This window comes from Bufo gargarizans, chromosome 4 (genome assembly GCF_014858855.1).
Source record: "Bufo gargarizans isolate SCDJY-AF-19 chromosome 4, ASM1485885v1, whole genome shotgun sequence".
Classification (NCBI taxonomy): domain Eukaryota; kingdom Metazoa; phylum Chordata; class Amphibia; order Anura; family Bufonidae; genus Bufo; species Bufo gargarizans.
Window position 1 is genome coordinate 514759765 of NC_058083.1, and position 25321 is coordinate 514785085.

Below are 25321 nucleotides of genomic sequence, written 5' to 3' on the forward strand. Positions count from 1 at the left end.
CGTTGCCTTATACTATCAAAAGAAAAAAATCGATATACGCGATTAATTAAATCGCATATTATTCGCGATAATTAGAATAATTATGAATATTCGATTTCGACAAATATAACACGAATATTCAATCGAATATTCGCGAAATATTGCGAAATCGAATATGGCACCTCCCGCTCATCACTACTCTGAACTTGGATAACCACTTTAAGTTGTTCACTGCTTCACAATCTCTGCAGTAGCGATCTCCTTTTCTGACAGAATGGAGCTTGTCAGAGCTTGAGATGCCGGCAAATACAGCATTCAGCGCTATGATTGGCCAGTCTGCACTGACTGGCCAATCGCAGAGATTGCTGGCACCGGAGCAATTTGATTGGTCCCGTGTCGGAGAGCTATGCCGTGCAGCTGTCAGAGACAGTTGCGATCCTGTCTCTGTCACTAATATATTGTTGTGTGCGTGAAGCCTAAACGTCTGGCTGCTAGGCATAAAAAGAACAGCCATCTCTCCTCATACAGCTGAAAACCAGTCCACATTATCAATTTCAACGATCATCAATTTATTAACAAAAATTTTGCTTGATGTTTTTTAAATTATTAAACTATAAATGCACAACTCATATTAATCAAGATAAAAATTTAAATAAGCATAAAAAACGCCCAGCTCTGTGGCAATTAAGGGCTTGTCTCATGAAGATAACCATTGTACGTGTGCCTCATTAAGGTGTATCGACATTGTGAAGGGCTTTTAGGTAAAGAACAAGTAAGCATGAGGGTCTTGTGCTGTGGTGGACTCAGCCAAGCCAAGTATTAAAAGGTGTACACCTCCCATCCAAAAGAACGGAAAGTGTAGACCAGAGCAGAAAGTAACCAAGGAAGACTGTAATTATGAAACAAAAGACTAATCAATGAGTCATAGGTTGACGCTCTAAAGGCGCTCTGTATGGTTCCTCCATGAGGCGCCAAATTCTCCATTAGCAATGCTTTTTCTTGTACCATGTGACAATATATTTATTGCTTTCCAACTTTTCTGTAACTTCTTTACGTTAGATAGTGTACGCGTCATCTTTACATTGGGCTAAGCGTTTGAAGAGACCAGCTCCACTTTTTAGAAGGTAAAAAAACTTCTTGGAGTTAGTAGCTAGAGTCAATTGTTTGATTGAAGGATCTCAGAGTCCATCTGATACTTATCCTCCGATTCTGACGTATTGTCTATGACATTAATCGTTCCATATTCCATGCTTTGCATCTGTAAGTAATGGCTTTCATTTTCTGAATTTTTGTCTCCTGTTTCCTTCACACTTTCATCATCTTCATCATCATCACTGTCCTGTAAGATAAACCTGAAGTCAGATCTCCATATATTGTCGAGATATTATATAGTATTTCAACCCCTTCCGACATCTGCCATATATGTACATGTTTGCATGTATATGATTGCATGTTGGGGTCCACTTGGACCTAAAAAAAAAAGTTAAACTGAAAAAGTTCTGGGGGGTCAGAAGTTTTTCTTTTTTTCAGTATTAAAACCCAAGAAAAACTATATACAGTGGATATAAAAAGTCTACACACCCCTGTTAAAATGTTAGGTTTCTGTGATGTAAAAAGAAATGAGACAAAGATAAATCATTTGAGAACTTTTTCCACCTTTAATGTGACCTATAAACTGTACCACTCAATTGAAAAACAAACTGAAATCTTTTAGGTGGAGGGAAGGAAACAAAAAAAAAATACCTAAAATAATGTGGCTGCATAAGTGTGCACACCCTCTTATAACAAGGATGTAGCTGTGTTCAGAATTAAGCAATCACATTCAAAATCATGTTAAATAGGAGTTAGCATACACCTGCCATCATTTAAAGTGCCTTTGATTAACCCCAAATAAAGTTCAGCTGCTCTAGTTGGTCTTTCCTGAAATTTTCTTAGTCGCATCCCACAGCAAAAGCCATGGTCCACAGAGAGCTTCCAAAGCATCAGAGGGATCTCATTGTTAAAAGGTATCAGTCAGGAGAAGGGTACAAAATAATTTCCAAGGCATTAGATATACCATGGAACACAGTGAAGACAGTCATCATCAAGTGGAGAAATTATGAAATATGGCACAACAGTGACATTACCAAGAACTGGACGTCCCTCCAAAATTGATGAAAAAACGAGAAGAAAACTAGGAGTCTACCAAAAGGCCTACAGCAACATTAAAGGAGCTATAATTATTGTGCTGAGTGTACCTATATTATAGTTACTTTAAAACATAACTTTTATTTTATCAATATTTTAGAATATATGACACTTATAGTGAAAATGTTTGTATCACACTGCTTCTTTGAGGATAGTGTCAGGCGTGACCAGAGGATACCGATATTTCTTTTGGCAGCGGTTTTCTCGTGTATAGGGTCACTCTTGGAACAGGTTTTCAAATAGGCTATTATACCTGGGCTTTATCCCTATCCTTACTAGTCGTGGTAAGTGGGGAAAACCCTATTTGGCTGTATTCCGGGCACTCGCCCTTAAAAGGGCGACCCACAACCGCTGGAACCTCGGATCTAACACTAAATCACCCTGGCAACTAATATTCCTCTAGTCTGTCCGACGCGTTTCACCACTAGGGGTAGTGGTTCTTCAGGGACAAGAAGACAAGAGCGCCGGGGCGCCTAATGCAGTGGCAGCGCTCCCGCACGCAAATCAAGGCAGTGGCAATTGTTAGATGTAAGTGTGTCTCTTTTATGGCGTCCTAGCTCCTCCCATTTAATTGGTTGACCTATGGGCTCTTTGCTGGGCGTCCTACTTTCATCCGCTCCGCCCCCCATGCCCCCCCCCCGATCACGTCATATCTCCTGGACAGACGCAGGCTGATTGGGCTTCTCAAAGGTTACTTACCCTGTCAGCAGTGTTCTACCCGAAACCGGAAGTGATGTCGGTGGGCGGCGGCTTAGTTACTATGGGGATCTGAAGCCGCGTCCCCCGGCAGGTCCTGGCAGCTCACAAGTAAAGGAATATCCTTTCTTGTTTCTGTGGGCACCGATTTGAGAATTGGGCAATCCTTTCTATATATCTTGGGTAATCCATAAGGTATAGAAGCCGTTTTTGTTATTGGATTATATCCCAACATATATAGATCTTCAGAAGATTATATTAAAGGATGCTTAGGTCCTTGCAGGTCACAATAAGGGGATTTATATTGAAGGATGCTTAGGTCCTTGCAGGTCACAGTAAAAAGCCTTTGTGCATCCTACATGTATCTCTATTGATATTTTTAAATGAAGGGGAATATTTATTCTCCGATTTCATCGCTGATATATCTCTTTTGATCTTTTTTTATAATAAAATTAACCCCTTAGCTGCCTGATTCCACGATTTTTCACAGGATCGCATATTCAATTGAAAATGTTGTCATTTTCCTTGTTAGATTTTTATTGCTATAGACAAGAGGGCACTGTGTATAATAGATTTTTTTTTTTTTTTTTTTGGGGATCCTAATGAATTAGTATTTTCTGCAGACACACTGTTGTTCTCATATATAGTCCATTTCCTTCATAGTTATAACAATGAAGTTATAAGAAGGGTTTATATGAAATAAATTCATTTAATCCCTTAGGTGTCACAGAATTAAATTTATAGGTCCATTTTGTTCCTGCCCGTAGGATTAGCTTATCCCAGTCTCCGCCTCTCCTGGGTTTAGGGACATGTTGAATGCCCATGAATTTCAGGCATTTTGTGTTTTGTGCTGCACAACGTGACGAGCTATTGAAGTGTCTTTTTCATTTAGAATGTCATTCACATGATCCCTTATCCGTCTTCTAAATTCGCGCTTTGTCTTGCCCACATAATCTAGTGGGCAAGTGCATTGGGCCAGATATACTACCCCTGTTGTGAGGCAGTTTATAAAATCTTTTGTATAGAATTCTTTCTGATTAGACGAACAGGTGAATGTTTTTGCTTTTTTAATATAGCTGCACGCTGTGCAGCTACCACATTTAAAGGTGCCCATGGGCTTTCTGGAGAGCCAGTTGCCTGGTTTTTCTGGCGGTTGGAAGTGGCTATTCACTAGTCTATCTCTTAAACTGCGACCCTTTCTAAAGGTTATCTGTGGGTAAGGTGCTAGTACTTTATCCAAATCTGGGTCCGCTTTTAAGATGTCCCAGTGTTTGGAGAGCACATTTTTAATTTCCCGCTGTCCGCTATCAAAGGTGCCGATTATTCGGATTTTATTTTGATCTGTAGGTGCACCTACTCTCTGTCTTTTAGGGATGAGGAGTTGGTCTCGATTTTCATTGCACGCTGTTTCAAAAGCTGTATGTAAAATTCCATCTGGGTAGCCTCTTTCCCTGAATCTCACTCTCAGGTCCGCTGCCTGCTTTTTAAATTTTTTCATAGTTGAGCAATTCCTCCGGATCCTGAAATATTGGCCCTTTGGAATTCCCTTGCGTAGGGGAAAAGGGTGAGCGCTATCCCAGCGAAGGAGACTGTTACCCGCCGTACTTTTTCGGTACACCGAGGTGACAATGCTTTGGTTTATGCCTCTCTCAATCAATACATCCAGAAAGGGTAATGCGTTTTTGCCGCAAGTGGATGTAAAATTGAGGCCCAGATCATTGTCATTAATAATCGTAACAAATTCAGTGAAGGATTCTTCGGTACCCCTCCACAGCACGAACACATCGTCTATGAACCTCAGCCAACGAACTACTCTGTCCTGCCACTCTGCTAGAGCCTCAGACCCAATATAGTTGGTCTCCCACCAGCCCAGGAGCAAATTTGCGTACGACGGCGCACAGGAACTGCCCATCGCGGTACCCCTCAGCTGGTGGTAGTGGCGATCATCAAAGACAAAGTAGTTCTTTGTAAGGCTGAAGTTCAATAGATCTAGAACAAATTTATTGTGTGCTCTCATCCTATTATCCCGCATGGATAAATAGTATTCCACTGCATTCAAGCCCAGATCATGTCTGATTGAACTGTACAGCTCTTCGACATCTATGGATGCAAAGATCATTGAGTCATCCAGACATATGCCATTCAGTTTTAAAAGGAGATCAGAGGTATCTCGTATATATGATGGTAATGCTGTTACAAATGGCTGGATGATCCTGTCTACATAGATGCCTATATTTTGCCCTATACTTCCTATCCCAGATACTATTGGGCGTCCTTTTAGAGGACTGATGCCCTTTATGTATCTTGGGCAGGGAGTAAAAAGTAGCCGTGACCGGGTGGTAAGGCAGAAGGAAATCCCTTTCTGCTTCATTTATAAATTTATTTCTGAGTCCTTCATTCAGGATGTCTCTCAATTCGTACAGGTACATAGGGCCAGGGTCTTTGGGTAGGAGTTCATATGACTCTCTATTGCTCAGGATATCCAAGCACATTTTCTTATATTTCCCTATGTCCATGAGGACCAAATTGCCCCCCTTATCGGAGGCTTTTATTACCACATCCCGATCCTTCTCCAGCTTTTTCAGGGCTTCATGTTCATTTTTATTAAAATTATTCCTGCAACCAAAGGTCTGAATTTGCCTTAGGTCTCTGGATACTAATTTATTAAAAATGGATATATTTGAGTCTGGTAGGGGAGGTGGCATTTGTGTACTTTTCAGTCTTAGTTGTGTAAAGGGGCCCTCTGCCCTATCTTTTTCACCTTCCTCTAAGAGATTTGCAAGCGCCTTAGTTGCTTCTAGTTCCTGGGGGCTCATATTTAATTCTTCACACAGTTTTTTCTCCTGTAAGGCAAAATGCTTATGCCAGAGGAGTTTTCTTATAAAGAGAGCTAAATCTTTGCTCCATTCAAATGTATCGTACGGGACCGTAGGGACAAAGGATAGACCTTTATTGAGTAGGGAGATTTCGTCACTTGTTAAAACATGGGAGGAGAGGTTAATGATTTCCATATTCCTCTTAGTTCTTTTATTTGCTATACTCCCCTTTATACTTTGTTCCTGAGTTGATATGGAGCTTGTATGGGGGGTTGAGCTAAATAAACAGAGGATGAAGTAGATGTTAAGGGGTCCACTTGGTTGCATGGTTGGTAATTTCCTCTTTTATAACCTGCCCTTGCTTGTCCTCGTCCTCCCCTTCCTCTATTTCTCTGACCTCTCCCTCCACCTCTTGTTGTCCTATTTTGTTCTGTTTCTGACCCTTCGGCCTCAGAGGATGATATTTCACTTTGGGCTTCTCTTTGTGCGTTTTTGTTCAGAAATAAATAAGCTTTATTCTCTTTGAATTCAGTGGAGTCACGGATATATTGTTGGTGTTTGCGTTCCCCCACCATATACTGGAATCTGTGTTTTGAAGATATTCCTCCTTTTTCTGAAATTGTGCCTCGTCTTTAAATTTTAAAGCTTGTTCTCTAAGATTATTGACTTTTTTTTGTTTTGAGTCAAGGTTTACTTTCTCTTCCTCGAGAAGGAGCCTCATAAATCTATGTGAACTAGCTGTGGCTTCTTCTTCCCACTTCTTGATTAGAGTGATGTTTCTCAGTCTATCTGCAGGAGTGAGATTTATTCTGAGACCTTTTGGGACTATATTCTCTTTTAAATAATGCTCTAGAGATTTTATCTCCCACCAGGACACAATCAAGTCCTTATATGCCCCAGTAAGGTCTCTGAATAAGTTTTTTATGCTACTTGAAGAAGAAGTTTGTACGTAGTCAGTTTCAGAAAAGACAATTTTTGCTTTTGTTGCCCAAGCTTCTAGGTCCGGACTCGCTGCGAGGAAACCTGCCATTGGCGTTTTGTAATTGTCAAATATAATTAAAGAATACTCAAGGTCAGGAGGTCTGTAGTCGTGGCCCAGTGTATTATAACTCAGAAGTGTCTATAAATATAATTATTGTGCTGAGTGTACCTATATTATAGTTACTTTAAAACATAACTTTTATTTTATCAATATTTTAGAATATATGACACTTATAGTGAAACAATGTTTGTATCACACTGCTTCTTTGAGGATAGTGTCAGGCGTGACCAGAGGATACCGATATTTCTTTTGGCAGCTGTTTTCTCGTGTATAGGGTCGCTCTTGGAACAGGTTTTCAAATAGGCTATTATACCTGGGCTTTATCCCTATCCTTACTAGTCGTGGTAAGTGGGGAAAACCCTATTTGGCTGTATTCCGGGCACTCGCCCTTAAAAGGGCGACCCACAACCGCTGGAACCTCGGATCTAACACTAAATCACCCTGGCAACTAATATTCCTCTAGTCTGTCCGACGCGTTTCACCACTAGGAGTAGTGGTTCTTCAGGGACAAGAAGACAAGAGCGCCGGGGCGCCTAATGCAGTGGCAGCGCTCCCGCACGCAAATCAAGGCAGTGGCAATTGTTAGATGTAAGTGTGTCTCTTTAAAGGAGCTGCAGGAATATCTGGCAAGTACTGGCTGTGTGGTACATGTGACAACAATCGCCTGTATTCTTCATATGTCTGGGCTATGGGGTAGAGTGGCAAGACGAATGTCACGGCTGTTTAAGGGTAACCAGAGCATACACAGTAAGAAGAGCTACTGACCGGACCCAAACTAGGGAAGAGAAAGGGTGACCCCTGTCAGACCCTCAACACTCTCCCTATGCTGCTAAAGCACATGCCCGGATCCAAATGGTGGAACGAGGCATGCCCGCGTACCTTAGACTGATGAGCCCTGTAACCCCTACAATAGTGGAAGGGGCACGGCCACCGATGCCCTGCTCAGAATATGGAGGGAACCGTGGCCACCTCAGATCCAGTCAGGAAATCACCAGGTACACAACAAAGTCTGTACACTTAGCTGATGGAGCTGCAGCCGCAGAGAAGACGGATCCAAGGGCCGCTGGCAATATCCGGAGTGCTTGCAGCAGCAGAACACAGGTCCAGAGAACTAGTAGCTTAAGAAGTGAAGATACTCAAGGCAGAGCTACAACTGAAAAGAGAAATATAATCCACGCCCTGCAATAGGAGGAGGGGTGATTTAAAGGCAGGGAAATCAAGCGCAGGAGAGACAGCTGGGAGTAAAGACCTCATCACAGGGGCGGAGAAACAGAACAGTGAGAACACCTCCAAACTCTAAGTGACATCATCACAGGGGTGGAGACACAGAGCTGTGAGAACGTCTCAAAGCTCTGGTAGTGACAGTACCCCCCCCCCTCTACAGGTGGACTCCGGACACCCAGGACCCACCTTCCCAGGATGAGCCCTATGAAATGCCCTGATAAGGCGAGTGGCTTTAATGTCCGACATCGGAACCCACATCCTCTCCTCAGGACCATAACCCTTCCAATGAACGAGGTACTGAAGAGAACCGCGGACAATGCGAGAGTCCACAATTCTGGAAACCTCAAACTCCAGATTGCCATCAACCAAAATCAGAGGAGGAGGAGGCAAAGACGAGGGTACCGTGGGCTGGACATATGGTTTTAAGAGAGATCTGTGAAATACATTATGTATCTTCCAAACCCGTGGAAGATCAAGGCGGAAGGCAACAGGATTGATGACTGACAAAATTTTATAAGGCCCAATAAACTTGGGACCCAATTTCCAGGAGGGAACCTTCAGTTTAATATTTCTTGTAGACAACCACACCAGATCACCCACATTCAGGTCCGGACCAGGCACACGTCTCTTATCAGCCACACGCTTATACTTCTCACTCATCTTTCTGAGATTACTCTGAATCTTTTGCCAAATGGAAGACAAAGACGAGGAAAATCTCTCCTCCTCAGGTAGACCAGAAAGAGCCCCTCCCGAGAATGTCCCAAACTGCGGATGGAACCCATATGCACCAAAAAATGGTGACTTAGAAGATTCTTGACGACGGTTGTTCAAAGCAAACTCAGCAAGAGGGAGAAATGAACACCAATCCTCCTGGTTCTCTGCCACAAAACAGCGCAAATATGTCTCCAGATTCTGATTGAGGCGCTCAGTCTGACCATTCGACTGCGGGTGAAAAGCAGAAGAGAAGGACAGCCGAACCCCCAGGCGAGAACAGAAAGCCTTCCAGAACCTGGACACAAACTGCGTGCCTCTATCGGAAACAATCTCAGAGGGAATGCCGTGCAATTTAACAATATGATCGACAAAAGCTTGCGCCAACGTTTTAGCATTGGGTAAACCAGGGAAAGGAACGAAATGAGCCATCTTGCTAAAACGGTCCACGACCACCAGGATCACCGACTTCCCCGAGGAACGAGGAAGATCCGTGATAAAGTCCATGGACAGGTGTGTCCAAGGACGGGAAGGTATGGGTAACGGGAGAAGGGAACCTGAAGGTCGTGAACGAGGGACCTTAGCGCGAGCGCACGTCTCACAAGCCGCCACAAAACCCTCCACAGACTTACGAAGAGCCGGCCACCAAAATCTCCGAGCAATGAGATCTACCGTGGCTCTACTCCCGGGGTGACCAGCAAGAACCGTATCATGATGTTCCTTAAAGAGTTTGTGACGTAGCTCAGGAGGCACGAACAACTTCCCGGAGGGACAACGGGCAGGTGCCTCAGACTGGGCAGCCTGGACCTCGGCCTCCAAATCGGAATATAGAGCAGAAACAACTACCCCCTCCGCCAAAATGGGACCCGGGTCCTCGGAGTTTCCTCCTCCCGGAAAACAGCGAGAGAGAGCATCAGCCTTCACATTCTTGATCCCAGGGCGGAAAGTAACAACAAAATTGAATCTGGAGAAGAACAGAGACCATCTGGCCTGTCTCGGATTCATACGCCTGGCCGACTCCAAGTACGCCAGATTCTTATGGTCGGTAAAAACTGTGATAGGGTGCCTGGCCCCCTCCAACCAATGGCGCCATTCCTCGAAAGCCAACTTGATGGCCAACAACTCCCTATCTCCCACATCATAGTTTCTCTCTGCCGGGGAGAGTTTTCTAGAGAAAAAGGCACAAGGTCGCCATTTGGCAGGAGAGGGGCCCTGGGACAAAACTGCACCCGCACCCACCTCGGAAGCATCCACCTCAACAATAAAAGGTAAGGAAACATCGGGATGCACCAAGATGGGAGCAGACGCAAAACTCTCTTTAATCTTAGAAAAGGCTGCAAGCGCCTCCTCCGACCAAGAGGAAAAATCCGTCCCCTTTTTTGTCATGTCAGTAAGGGGTTTGACAATAGAGGAATAATTCAAAATGAACTTTCTGTAGTAGTTAGCAAAACCCAGAAAGCGCATCAATGCCTTCTGATTTTCAGGAAGCTCCCACTCCAGCACAGCACGGACCTTCTCCGGATCCATGCGAAAACCAGAAGCAGAGAGGAGAAAACCCAGAAATTGAATCTCCGATACCATAAAAAGACATTTCTCCAGCTTGGCATACAGTTTATTTTCCCGCAGTATCTGCAGGACCTGAAAAAGATGATCCTGATGGGTCTGAACATCAGGGGAAAAAATCTAAATATCATCAAGATACACCAATACAAATTTCCCCATTAAATGATAGAAAATACTATTAACAAAATGCTGAAAGACGGCCGGAGCATTCATCAGGCCGAAAGGCATAACGAGATTCTCGAAATGCCCGTTAGGGGTATTAAAGGCCGTTTTCCATTCATCCCCCTCTCTGACCCTGACCAGGTTGTACGCGCCTCTCAGATCCAATTTGGAAAACACCTTGGCCCCAACAATTTGGTTGAAGAGGTCTGGGATCAGAGGAAGGGGATAGGGATCGCGAATCGTGATACGGTTCAGCTCCCTAAAATCTAAGCAAGGTCTCAGAGAGCCATCTTTTTTTTTTAACAAAAAAAAAAACCTGCGGCAACAGGCGACTTTGAGGGACGAATATGCCCCTTCTCGAGACTCTCGGAGATATAGGTTCGCATTGCGAGTCTTTCCGGTTGTGAGAGATTGTAGAGGCGTGCCTTTGGCAGCTTGGCGCCGGGAATGAGGTTAATGGGACAGTCAAACTCCCGGTGAGGAGGTAGCTCCCGAACACCGCTCTCGGAAAACACATCCGAGAAATCAGAGAGAAATGATGGCAGAGTTTTAGTAGACACCTCTGCAAGAGTGGCTGTGAGACAATTCTCTCTACAAAAGTCACTCCACTCATTTATTTGCCTTCCTTGCCAATCAATAGTGGGGTTATGTCTAGTGAGCCAGGGTAGCCCCAAAACTAGAGGAGAAGGCAATCCGTTAAGGACAAAACAAGATATCTCCTCCACATGAGTGTCACCTACAGCTAGCCGGATATTGTGAACAATGCCTTTCAGAGATCTCTGCGAGAGTGGGGCAGAGTCAATAGCAAAAACAGGTATATCCTTTTCTAATGTACAAACCTGAAAACCATGCAAGGCTACAAATTGAGTGTCAATAAGATTGACGGCCGCTCCACTATCGACAAAAATCTCACAAGGAATGACTTTGCTCTCTTCCTGGCAGACAGGAGAAAACGGGTACTGCAGGTCAAAGGAAAAGCATCAATTCCCACATCAACTTTGCCCAAAGTAGCAGATGAAGCAGAACTTGATGATCTACCTCTTGAGGTTTTTCTCTTATTATCGCTCTTAGTACAGTTCAGAAATCTCCTAGACCAGTGGTGGCGAACCTATGGCACGGGTGCCAGAGGCGGCACTCAGAGCCCTCTCTGTGGGCACCTGCACCCTGGAAAAAGTCTGTGGTGTACCAATGTCTTAAAATTTTCCTGCCATTCATCAGCGCAGGGCACACTATGAACAGCACAAGCAGTGCATTGAATGTAGGCAGGGTAATATAGCTAAATGATAAAGTACATGGAAGATGGACTGTAGTATTCAAGTTAAATTGCTGTGTTGGCACTTTGTGATTAATAAGTGGGTTTTGGGTTGAAGTTTGGGCACTAGGTCTCTAAAAGGTTCGACATCACTGTCCTAGACGGACAAACATTTGCCAAATGACCTATGCCCCCACAACAAAAACACACCATATTCTGAGGACTAAATCCTCTTTTATTAGGGGCAAGTCGGCCTAGCTGCATGGGCTCCTCCTCAGAGGGGAGCGAGACAGGATGAGACCCCTGCATACTGAATGAGTCCGCACCATTGCCCCTAGACTGACAATGGCTGGACGGAGAGGTCTTGTTTCTTTCCCTTAGACGCCTGTCAAGGCGTACCGCTAATGACATGGCAGACTCTAAGGACGTTGGTCTCTCATGGAAAGCAAAGGCATCTTTCAAACCCTCTGAGAGACCATGACAGAACTGACTTCGGAGTGCAGCATCATTCCAGCCTGAATCAGCTGCCCATCTCCGAAATTCAGAACAATAAAGCTCCGCAGACAGTTTGTTCTGACATAGAACACGTAAGTTCGATTCTGCCAGAGCAACACGATCCGGGTCATCATATATCTGCCCCAGGGCCACAAAAAATCTTTCCACGGATCGAAGGGAAGGATCCCCTGATGGCAGCGAAAAAGCCCAAGTCTGAGCATTACCTCTGAGCAGGGAGATGACGATCCTCACCCTCTGTTCCTCATTACCAGAGGAGTGGGGACACAAACAAAAATGGAGTTTACATGCCTCTCTGAAGCGAACAAAATTCTCACTGCCCCCGGAGAACGTTTCCGGAAGTGAGACCTTTGGCTCGCAACAGACTCCATGAGCCGGAGCAGAGCCCAATGCTTGTAGCTGAGTCACAGATTGACGGAGATCCGCTACTTCCAAAGAAAGACCCTGCATGCGGTCAACCAGGTCAGAAAGCGAATCCATGTCAACAAGGACGGTTTTGGTGGATTATAATGTCACGGCTGTTTAAGGGTAACCAGAGCATACACAGTAAGAAGAGCTACTGACCGGACCCAAACTAGGGAAGAGAAAGGGTGACCCCTGTCAGACCCTCAACACTCTCCCTATGCTGCTAAAGCACATGCCCGGATCCAAATGGTGGAACGAGGCATGCCGCGTACCTTAGACTGATGAGCCCTGTAACCCCTACAATAGTGGAAGGGGCACGGCCACCGATGCCCTGCTCAGAATATGGAGGGAACCGTGGCCACCTCAGATCCAGTCAGGAAATCACCAGGTACACAACAAAGTCTGTACACTTAGCTGATGGAGCTGCAGCCGCAGAGAAGACGGATCCAAGGGCCGCTGGCAATATCCGAAGTGCTTGCAGCAGCAGAACACAGGTCCAGAGAACTAGTAGCTTAAGAAGTGAAGATACTCAAGGCAGAGCTACAACTGAAAAGAGAAATATAATTCACGCCCTGCAATAGGAGGAGGGGTGATTTAAAGGCAGGGAAATCAAGCGCAGGAGAGACAGCTGGGAGTAAAGACCTCATCACAGGGGCGGAGAAACAGAACAGTGAGAACACCTCCAAACTCTAAGTGACATCATCACAGGGGTGGAGACACAGAGCTGTGAGAACGTCTCAAAGCTCTGGTAGTGACAACGAAAGCCTTTTTCTAAGAAAAACATCCAAGCCAGGCTACATTTTGCAAAAACACATCTGAAGTCTCCCAAAAGCATGTGGGAAAAGGTGTTATGGTCTGATGAAACCAAGGTTGAACTTTTAGGCCATAATTCCAAAAGATATGTTTGGTGCAAAAACAACACTGCACATCACCCAAAGAACACCATACCCACAGTGAAGCATGGTGATGGCAGCATCATGCCAAGAGACTGTTTTTCTTCAGCTGGAACTGGGGCCTTAGTTAAACTAGAGGGAATTATAAACAGTTCCATATACCAGTCAATATTGGCACAAAACCTTCATCTTTCAGCATGACAACGACCCAAAGCATACATCCAAATCAACAAAGGAATGGCTTCACCAGAAGAAGATTAAAGTTTTGGAATAGCCCAGCCAGAGCCCAGACCTGAATCGGATGTGGGGTGATCTGAAGAGGGCTGTGCACAGGAGATGCCTTCGCAATCTGACAGATTTGGAGTGTGTTTGCTGATAGACTCATACCCAAAAAGACTGAGTGCTGTAATAAAATCAAAAGGTGCTTCAACAACGTATTAGTTTAAGGGTGTGCACACTTATGCAACCATATTATTTTATTTTTATATTTTTTCTTCCCTCTACCTAAAAGATTTCAGTTTGTTTTTCAATTGAGTACAGTTTATAGTTCACATTAAAGGTGGAACAAGTTCTGAAATGATTTATCTTTGTCTAATTGTTTTACATCAAAGAAACTTGTCGAATAATTATCATATGAACCGCCCCCTTTTACTAAGGCCAAGACCGTACCGGAGACTGATTAATTGAACACGTGGGATGCCAAACCCTAACCACGTGGGACGCCAGTTACTGCCCTTGGACAACTGTATTCAGCGCAGCTGGGAGGTGAGCTACCTCGGTCGGAACGGTCTTCAGGAAGGAGGTAATAGACAACCAGACATCGGCTGCTGCTTGGGACGCCACGCAGTAGTGGCTGCATACGATAATATCACCTATGTTTACAAAGGGACTATATATATATATATATATATATATATGTATATATTTGTCAGTAAATCAATGGAGACCGTTTCGTAATTAAACGGACACATCTGTTGTCAGCTGTTTGCTTTCCATAACCAGTGTGAACAACATCACCAGCATTTGGTTAAGGTATACCATATATGTGTACACAATACCACGATCTAAGAAGTAGTGGCACATAGAGGACTGAAAGTACAGATACATATAAACTGGTGTAAACTATTCCACATCTATCCGGATTATACTACGGCCTCCGGAGGATGTAATGATACAATACTAACTTTTTGAAACACCTTAAAGGGCCACCTTCATCCCAATAGCAACCATTTGTAAGGGGGAGCCAATTGTGTGGATTCCTTGAGACACACGGTTGCATGTTTGCTCCCACCTTTTATGTTTCAGAAATATCTTTGTTACAGGAATATTCTCATGCGGACTGCACTTTATTGGCTTGAATAATTGATATCATTTTATGTTCTTAGATTTTGATACATTGTTTTAACCTAGTTTTAAGAGTTCTTTTAGGCTATATAATACATTCTATTTATATTTATTTATACATATTCTCTTTGTGTGGTTCCAGAAGTCGAGGGCCTGTTGCTCTGATTTAACTGTTTCAAGGGTCCCCATAATCTCAGAATGTTTCTGCCAGGTCTCCAAGGGAGCAATTCTGAATTTACCAGTATATTTATATAGATTGGTTGAATCTCCCCACGATCAGCTATTTGAAGCTTCTGCAGCACGTACACCTTCGGGGGGATTTTTTTTGTTTGTTATAGCATTGTACTTATTTTGAGCTAACAATAATTTTCAATTAGTCTTTATAAAAAAAAAAAAATATGGAATCCTTTTTTGTGTATAGAGCTCATATGCTCTAGCAGCAGCCTGTCGATTTTCTGTCTTTTCCACCATCTGGGGAGCAGACAGGCTCCTTATCTCTGCTCTCTGACATCATTATAGCTCAGTTCCTATCTTACTGATAATAATCTGGCTTAAATAAGTGTTTATGACTAGAGTTGAGCGGACACCTGGATGTTCGGGTTCAACGGGTTCGGCCGAACTTCGGAATAAAGTTCGAGTTCGGGACCCGAACTTGACCCCGAACCCCATTGAAGTCAATGGGGACCCAAACTTTTGAGCACTAAAATGGCTGTAAAAATGTCATGGAAAGGGCTGCAAATGTCGTCAAAATGTGGTTAAGAGCATGGCAAGTGCGGATAGGGAAATGACTTTAAATAACATAAAATACGTAAAAATAAAAGATAATAATCTTGATCTAGGAGGACCAGTTCCATATGGAGTAGGAGGTTGAGGAGGCGGTGGATGTGGCGGTGGAGGAGGAGGAAGTAGCCTACACTGCCTTTTGTTTTAAAATCTATTTTTATTTTTTGAAATTAGGGTACACCCCAAAACATGTGTACTATCGCCGATGTGTACTATCGCCGTTCCTGTTCTCTCTGTACACGAACGAGTGCAGATCGGAGGAAGCCTCAGTTGAAGTCATCAAGTTCGCTGATGACACCACACTTGTGGGCCTGATTAGCGACAGCGATGAGCAGGCCTACCGTAAGGAAATTGACAGGATCAGCAACTGGTGCGGCGCGCACAACCTGGTCCTAAACGCCACAAAGACGGTCGAGCTGGTCGTCGACTTCAGGAAGGGAAGGGTAGTCCCTCCCCCGACCCATATAGACGGATATGAAGTCGCTAGGGTACCCAGTGCCCGCCTCCTAGGCACGACAATCTCTGAAGACCTATCCTGGCGTCCCAACATCTCGTCCACCATTAAGAAGGCTCACCAGCGGCTCTATTTCCTTCGACAACTGAGGAAGTTCGGCATGGCTTAGGACCTACTGAAGTCCTTCTACTCCTGTACCATCAAGTCGGTATTGTGCTCGTCCCTTCTGGTGTGGTATGCCGGCTCATCAGCCAGTGACAAGCGCAAACTACAAAGGGTCATCAGCTCGGCGGAGAGAACTACTCGACTGCCACTACCACCCCTTGACTCTATCTTCTCCAACAGACTGCGCTCCAGGGCTCTGAAAATATTCAATGACCACTCCCATCCGGGCCATCATATCTTCAGACGTCTAAAGTCCGGCCGCAGGTATCAGGCCATCCTTGCAAGGACATCGAGGAGGCTGAACACTTACTTCCTAACGGCCGTCAGACTGCTGAACTCATCACGCCCCATCTCCCGCCCATAATCCCTCCCTCACCCCTAATGTGTCCATTGCTAACCCCCCCCCTTCCATCCCCTAGTTACTATGCCTGTACCTGTGCCTAACCCAATTCCGAGCACGATCGACTGTGTCGTGTTTGGCGAGTAAAGCTAATTCTGATTGAAAATATGATTTTTAGCAAAACATAAGTATACCTGGTGTACATAAGCTTTTACCTCTGACTCAAGTTCACTGCATTTATTAAATGTATTGCTACTTATTTTCCATTTTACTCTCTTAAATGTGTTTTCCGAGTTATGAAAAAAAATAATATAGCACTGTAAATCTTATGGCAGCAATATATAAGTGAGCTAAGTAAGTTTTAGGCAAAAAAAAATTCTATTTCCTCATTTCCCTTGTTTTTTCTCTGGCCTTTTTTTTACCTGCAATAACAACAATCTCTGCCTTTCCCCCTGCTCTGCAAAGGGAGTGAATACAAGTGCTGCCCTGAGTGACATGGGACTGCTGGGATACTCAGCAGCATGTTGTATGTGTAGGACTACAAGTCCCAGCTGTATAATGACACTGCTGATACACACAGGATTTACTCCCTAATTGTTCTTGTGCAATGCTCTGCAGAAATTCCTCTAGTCTGTCAGCTCATGTGCCCAGCATTTGTTTCCTTACTGCCTGCAGCTACTCAGTAAAGCCAACAGCCCTGAGTCTGTGCTCTTGAAGGGGTACAAGTTTTTTTCTGAAGAATCCAGTGAGAGAGCAGACAGCAGCCTGCAGTGCAGAGGGGTGTGGCCAGCACAGTGACGTCTCGTGTACAGACACAGATCTGCTATCTCAGGCTTGTGCAAGAAACATCTTCAGAGCAGGGAGAGAAGCTGACATCACAGGTCATGTGACCCTCAGTAAAATCTGAGAAAGCAACAACTGGAGATGCAGTAAGTGCATGGTGAAGCTGTTACATTTGATTAGTTAGAAACATATAAAGAACAAATAAATTATTTGGACAACCCCTTTAATTGTAACTTTAAAGGGGTTGTGCAGGAAGTTTATATTGATTACCATCACCCCTGCCGATCAGCTGTTTGAGGACGAGGTTGCACTCCTGTGAGCACTGCTTCCTCTTCAACATTACAGCAGCAGCACAGTGTAACTACAAGTGCTGACACCTTTCACTTTAATGGGAAGAGCATTTTCACTGCAAGCAAGACAACACTCAGTGTAAGGGCTCATGCACACGACTGTATTCGTTTTGCCCTCCGCAACTTATGGATCCGCAGAACACAGATCCCAGCTGTGTGCATGCCACCATTTCTTTCAAATGTCCTATCCGCAAAAAAAATTTTTTGCTGGCCCGCAGAACAGACAAACAGATGCGGACAGCACACAGTGTGCCAATAGCATCTTTTGCGGCCCTATTGAAATGAATGGGTCTGCATACAATCTGCAAAGAATGCTGATCAGAGGCGGACCAAACATACGGTTGTGTGCATGAGCCCTAATCCTGAAGAGGAAGCAGCGCTTGCACAAGTCTTGCTTCCTCTTCAAACAACCGATTGTCGGAGGTGACAGAAGTCAGACCCCCGCCGATCTGATATTGATGACCTATCATAAAGATAGGTCACCAATATAAAAACCATGCACAATCCCTTTAAGTGATTATTTAGATTTTTCCTGAAATGTATACTCTTACCTCTTCCTGCGCTCTGTGGTATTCATCAATGGCGTACTGATATTTAGAAGCATTAAGACCAAAAAGGTTTGCCAGCTGCCCACCAAGGTAGTCACAAGCTAAAAGGAAATGACAGGATTAAAGTCTAGCAATAGATTCTTAAAAATGATCCTAATTCAGTTAACTCTTCGATGGAATGCCAGAGTTGTTTTTGTATTGTTCAGTACGTTTAACCACTTACAGGGAGTCCGTCAGCAGTTTTGACCAAGCTAATCTGCTGAGCACCAAGTAGGGGCTGGGAAAAGCAGAACAAACATCCCTTTTGTGGAGCTTTTATTATAAGGAATAGTGTGAATACAAAGTTTTTCTCTGACAGATTCTGCCTCTGCAAGTGCACTGAGCTACAACCCCTCTCCTCTGCTCTGAGTAACAGCTGTGATGGTCTTCTGGTTGGATGCTACAGGTGCCACTCAGAACAGAGCTGAAGGACTGTGAAGCAGCAAATGAATTCCTGCCTCCAGTGCAATTGCAGGAGCAGAATCTGATGATAAAAGCTTCAGAAATAGTGTTTTCCCCGTTCTCCCCTACCTATTGCTGTAATTAGTTTAGCATCTGATTAGAGTTCCATTAAAGGGATTCTGTCACCTGCTTTTAGCATTTTAAGCTGGCACCATCGCTATGTTGATTAAAGTACCTTATTTCCAGCAGTCTTCTTTTTACTTATTTTCGTTTGGTAGTTTTGATATAAAAGCGATTTTTATGTTATGCTAATTAGGGTCCAAGGTGCCCAGACAGCGCTCAGGTCACATCACTGGGCTCGGCGCATGCCCAGTGAGACCTTTGAGGCTGTTGCCCTCAGGAGGTTGATGATCACGCAGGCGGTACTGCGCCTGCGCGAGTTTTCTGGCCGCAGACAGGAAGGAGGACGGGGCATATCTATAAGGTAGATTATGACGTGGGGAGGGGGCGGAACCGTTTGCCGGGCTGTGGGAGTTGTTTTGATTATCAGGAGGCTTTCTTGGGCACTGCAGGGGGGCGTCACTGGGCACCGCAGAGTAAAAAAAACGCCCTGTGGGGCACCTTGGACCCTAATTAGCATAACATAAAAATCGCTTTTATATCAAAACTAGTAAACGAAAATAAGTAAAAAGAAGACTGCTGGAAATAAGGTACTTTAGTCAACATAGCGATGGTGCCAGCTTAAAAGTCTGTTTTAGTGTTGTGTTAAGGATAGCTGCCTTACATCTGGTGTCATCAGAGGCAGAGCTTGTTAAGAGCTCATTTGCATCCCTTTCTTCCCAGAATCCTAGAGGTGCATATACGGCCTATAAGTCTCCTCACGCCGATTAAGGCGCTCTCTTTCCCAAGGAGAGAAAGCACCCCCCAAAAAAGTGTTAAGGAGTGAAATAAAAACTATCCTGTCCCCTCCTAATAGCTTATAAACATTTATTTAAGCTGAATTCTTATCCAATTGATATGAGATCATTTCTGCAATGATTTTATATTCTTAAGAAGTGATCTATCTACATGGCATATAGTCATGGCAGTTAGTTAGTCAGCTGTGTTATGGGGGAGCAGAGGAGCTCCGAGATTGGAGTTACTGCTGAGCCCAGCTGTCAGTCACCACTGGGCTCCTGTGTTAATTGCTTGGGTGCAACTTCTGTGCCCATATAATCACCATGACGTACATTTACACTAGTTTGCCTTAACTAATGGATCTCTCTGTAATGCACGTGTACATAATTTTGTGGGAAAGATTTAAAACTTAACTAAAAAATTTTGGGGGAAAAAAGTGCTTGAAACATTTAGCTTCAGCAAAAAGTTGATCATTTTTTTTTGTGCTGCCTAGGACCCCCCCCCCCCACTCCGTAGTCACCAGTAGTCAGCTTCAATCTGGTGTGAATCCTACCACTAGGACACATGAAAAAATATAGTATTTCACAATTCTCACTGTAAGCAATGAACTTTCTGTATAATGAAAATGCTGGGTCCTCAAAAGCGAGAGATCCTCTTTGTAGTTGCTGTCTGCTCCAGCAATTAGGTGGGGGTCCAGCCCGGGGAATCATCATTGAATATCGCAATAGACTAACCCAGACAATCACTGTAAGCTGACTATAAACCGGACAATTATCAGACGACCACTGTAGGCTGACCATAAACCGGACAATTATCAGACGACCACTGTAGGCTGACCATAAACCGGACAATTATCAGATGACCACTGTAAGCTCGCCATAGACCGGACAATTATCAGACGACCACTGTAGGCTGACCATAGACCGGACAATTATCAGACGACCACTGTAAGCTGGCCATAAACCGGACAATTATCAGACGACCACTGTAAGCTGGCCATAGACCGGACAATTTTCAGATGACTACTGTAAGCTAGCCATAGACCGGCCAATTATCAGATGACCACTGTAAGCTAGCCATAGACCGGCCAATTATCAGACAACCACTGTAAGCTGGCCATAGACCGGCCAATTATCAGATGACCACTGTAAGCTAGCCATAGACCGGACAATTATTGGACGACCACTTAAGATGCCCATAGACCGGACAATTATCAGACGACCACTGTAAGCTTGTCATAGACCGGACAATTATACGACCACTGTAAGCTGGCCATAGACCGGACAATTATACGACCACTGTAAGCTGGCCATAGACCGGACAATTATCAGCTATCCAACCAACATTCGGGATCTTGATCTTTAAAGGAGCTCCTTTTGCAACAATAAAAATTATTTTTCTAATGTAATTTCTTGTCTGATTATTTGTCTTAGGCTTATTATCAGCCGGGCAAAGTTATAATGTCATGGGAAATTATGTGCTAGAAACATAACATATATAAGTAGTTTAACTTACTGAAAAAGGCGGTTGTAGCTATTCGGAGAATCCAAAACTGCACGTATGTTCTCCAGCTCATCTGCTTCTGTCAACAGGAAAGAGTCAAAGTCTATAATATGTGTATAATGTGGGGTAAGGACCGAGGCAGTTGTATTTAAGATACATAGTATGTGGTATGGACCAGTACAGTTTTATTTGTGATGTGTAATGTGGACGAAGGACCAGTGTAGTTGTATTTGTGATGTATAATATGGGGTAAGGACCTGTGTGGATGTATTTGTGATGTATTATATGGGGTACAAACCAGTGCAGTTGAATTTGTGCCGACTGTACAGGGACACACCCCAAACTGGTAACACCCATCTGGACTTTCATTGCGAACGGCTAGTAATTAATTCATGACTTCTACTAGGAATATTAGAGGAATGGCACAACATAGAGTCCTAGAAATAGATGCTCCAGAATTGTTATTACATGGGGAGTGCAGGTAATTGCTAAAACAGACATGTCAGGAGAGGTGACTGGTCATTTTCAAGCATAGGATTGGTAAAAAAAAATGCCGCCTGACCATGGTCACTGGGCAGCAGTTTTTACAGTGATTTTGTGCAGGATCAGCCATGAGGCAGTAATTTGTTTCCTACATTCCAGCAATAGTTTATGCAAATTAGCTCTCCAAACAAAAAAAAACTGAAAGCTGCGCCTCTAGTACAGCCTGTTGGAAGGCAGCTGTCCCGCAGAAGGGCTACATGGTGGACACAGGCAGCTTCTATTCTAAAAGCCTTGACGTTGCCAGTACAAGTATCTTATCTATTGCAACTCCTCTCAAGGGGCCTAATTTGCTTTTAGCAAGTGCCGAAGTGCTTGTAGTTCAGTGCATTGATCAGTTAGAGGTGTATAAGACACCACGGCCACCATAAGATAGAGAGCTGCCACCACGGACAGGCAGAAATTATATCAAATGATAACTATTCATATTGTATAGTTTGCTAATTTGGTTTTTAGTTTGTAGGGACGGTTACCTAATATTAAAGAAATCCTGTCTGCAGATTCCAGCCCCACCACAGGCAGCAGGAACAATCTACAGGTTCCTCACTACTAGGAACCTCGTTTTATTGTGAGATGCTGTGGCATTTAAAGGGAATCTGTCACCCCCCGATTTTGGACTGTTATCTACAGTAATTTATGAGTAGTCCTGTAGATGAGTCCAGATCACTATTTTTTATTTTCCTACAGCCCCTCAAAGCTGCGCTGAGATACACAGTCAGGACTGCTGGACCGTTCTAACATAATGGAGAAGACTTCTGTGCGCATGCTTCACAGTCCTGACAATGTATTTCTCCGAGCGCTGATAGCGGGGGGAACGGGGGACAGTAATAAAAAAAAAAGTGATCTCGACTTCTTTTCTGCAGTACTACTCATGTATTACTTTAAATAATAGTCCAAAATTGGGGTGATTGATTCCCTTTAAATGATTTACCAGATATTAGATGTATCCTCAGGAGAGGTAATCAATATTAGATCGGTGGGGGTCCGACCAGCTTCAGTGCTTACAGCCAGTCTCTTCTAAATATAAAAATGTGTTCTCTTTGTGGAAGAAGCTCCTTTACTGGTTGAAAAAACTACAATAAATACATCAGTAGAAGCTGTACAGATCTTTCTTAGGCCCCCTGCACACGAACGTGTGCACCCCGTGGTCGTGCTGCGGCCCGCAAAATGCGGGCCGCAATGCACGAACACAGTCCGTGGGGCAGCCGCAGCGGATCGCCGACCCATTCACTTGAATGGGTCCGCGATCCGGCCGTTCCGCAAAAAGATAGGACATGTTCTATCTTTTTGCGGAACGAAAGTACGGGACGAAACCCCACGGAAGCACTCCGTACTGCTTCCGTAGGGTTCCGTTCCGTACCGTACCATTCTGGATTTGCGGACCCGGCACCCGTGTATTGCAGATCCACAAATGTGGTCCGCAATACGGCAACGGGAAGCACACGTTCGTGTGCAGGGGGCCTAAGTTGGTTACAGTTTGTCAGTCTGGAGTTCGGGATGTGTAGATCACAGAGCATTTTCTAGGCTGGAAACTTTGAGGAGGAACTTCATACCATGTCTACATTCTGAAAATCAACCCTCTGGTCATCTTCTTCTTCGTCCTCTTCTTCTGTGCTGTATTCTTCCATGGTTTCTCCACTTGCAAAGTGGATTATCTTCCTGGGGACCCTCTTCTTCTCTTCATCGCCAAGTTCAACTTCTTTCTGGAGAGAAGATGAACATGTCAAGAACCTTTATATTATGTTGGTTCAAGATGTTGCCCTCAGCATCCAGTCCAGTTTCAGGTGTAATATTATGTGCAGAATTACTTCTGCCTCCAGCTCCTGTGTAATATATTTTGTCCCTCACCTCAGATACAGAGTGATCACTGAGTGTGTGGACGGTAACTCGAGGATCAAATAACTGGAAATGTCATCTGTCACTCCCAGTGGGACCAGTAGACCATGTATACTCTAAAGGAGAGCTAAGAGGAGTGTTCATAAAAGCAGACTTCTCTGTAGCTTCTCTTTTCTCTTCCTATTAAAATACACTTCCAGCCACGTGCACTGTCAGCCTCTATCATCTGGACATTGGGGGGTCATTTACAAACAGGTTTTTGCCTCTTTTTGGTATAAAATTGTTGTATGGCCCCTTTTTGTGACTTTTTAAACCCTTGTGCAAAAATAGTTGCCAACACAGGTGTTTTTACGTCTCATTCGACACATACTAGTGTTGAGGGAGTGTTGGCAGTCTGTAGAAAAAAGGCTTTTTATAATATGCAAATTACCCCAGAGGTGCAACGAGGGAGGTGTCATTGCACATTGTTGCACCCAGAGGCTCTGCTCCCTGTCTGCTATGCCGTGCCCACACTGCTCTGGCAGGCAGGCCAGGCATTGAAAACATATTCCCGCCTGGCCCTAAAGGCCTGCGGGTGCGTGTTTGGCACATGCGCAGTAAAGGGATGGAGATTGCCGATCTGTACGATGGTCTCCATCCCTTTACTGTGCATGTGCCGAATGTGCTCAAGCAAGCCTTCAGGGCCCAGAGTGAATATGTTCACCATAACACAGGGGCCGTGGCATAGCAGACAGGGAGCGGAGCAACGGCACTGCCCTTGTTGGACCTAATTTACAGATTGCCAGCACATATGGAGATACCAGAGATATCATCAGACTTTGCAGACAAGCACCAATCTACAGCGGCCGGCCGTTTCACCTACTGGTTAGCAATGACAGATGCCCTTTAAGCAATTATCTAACATACTGGTATCCTTTAGGTCTACCAAAGGTAACTGGGGAGAGCTGCCCGCCGTCTCACTGGATGTCAGCACCATCCTTCTATTCATGTGGTGCTTATAAAATATCTCCACACCCTGCACAAACATAGGAAATAACTTGAAGGCCTGTGTAACTCACCAGGGCCATGTCCCCGTCTGTCATGTTCTCTGCCACCTGCTTTCTGAAAAACCAGAAAATCAAGATTTAAGAGTTACAGGTCTCATAGTTCCTGTACCGTCCTCCCCGGGGGTGGGAACAGGCTGGACTGGATATTATCAGGACAGGGCTGCTCGACAAATATTACAAGGCTGGAATACAAGGAAATGAGGCACAGTAAGTGTAGATGTAGAACTTCTCAGATTTAAAGGGCCAGCCCCATCGTGTCTGTGCAGGAATGCTGATTGCAAATAAAAAATATATTATAACAGGGTGGCGGGAGAAAGGGCATTGTGTCCTGCGTCGTTAAGGAGTTATTTACACCTGATCCCATGGGTACAACTGTCATAAACAGGATAGTGCCCCGTAACAACAGGTTTAGCCCCTCTAGGGCTCTTTCAAAAGAGTGGGTTTTCTACCCATATAGATGTGTGTTGCGAGCACATGGCATCCAGACTGAATACTGACACATTGATTTGAGTCTGTGAAAGTTTTTCACTTATCTTGGCATTCAGGAAAAATTGCAGCATGTTCTATATTGTACTTTCTTCACGCAGCTCTGGCTCCATAGAAGTGAATGAGGCTTGTGTGAAAAACGGAAGACATCCTGATACAAGGTGTTTTTTATTGATTGTTTCTAGGAGATGCAGATTGATATTCCTCAGCTTTTCTTCTTGTGTGTGAAAAAACGGATGCAATCCAGATAAAATGCTTACAGGGAAAAAAACGGAACGTAGTCACAGATAAAACTGATCCAACTTGTGTGCAAAACCATCAGTTGTTTTCTTGAACAGGCCATGACTCATGTCCGTATCTCT

At 44.3% G+C, this 25321-nt stretch overlaps 1 protein-coding gene across 1 annotated transcript; it reads right to left on the reverse strand.

The window, feature by feature from the left end:
• Nucleotides 1–534: 534 nt before the first annotated feature.
• Nucleotides 535–24601, reverse strand: LOC122934344 (protein FAM177B-like). Its single transcript, XM_044289746.1, has 5 exons — nt 24486–24601; nt 23145–23294; nt 21064–21130; nt 18214–18311; nt 535–1318 (listed from the first exon to the last, which is right to left on the reverse strand). The coding sequence occupies exons 1-5, from the start codon at nt 24507–24509 to the stop codon at nt 1136–1138; spliced, it is 522 nt and encodes a 173-aa protein (XP_044145681.1). The 5' UTR covers nt 24510–24601; the 3' UTR covers nt 535–1135.
• Between the last annotated feature and the right edge of the window lie 720 nt (nt 24602–25321).

Coding starts and splice junctions, on each gene's coding strand:
- LOC122934344 (XM_044289746.1), bottom strand. CDS start 24,509: ATGACAGACGGGGACATGGCCCTG. Junction 21,131..23,144: donor ATTTTCAGAATGTAGACATG/GTATGAAGTTCC, acceptor TCCTGTTGACAG/AAGCAGATGAGCTGGAGAAC. Junction 18,312..21,063: donor AGCTACAACCGCCTTTTTCA/GTAAGTTAAACT, acceptor ATTTCCTTTTAG/CTTGTGACTACCTTGGTGGG.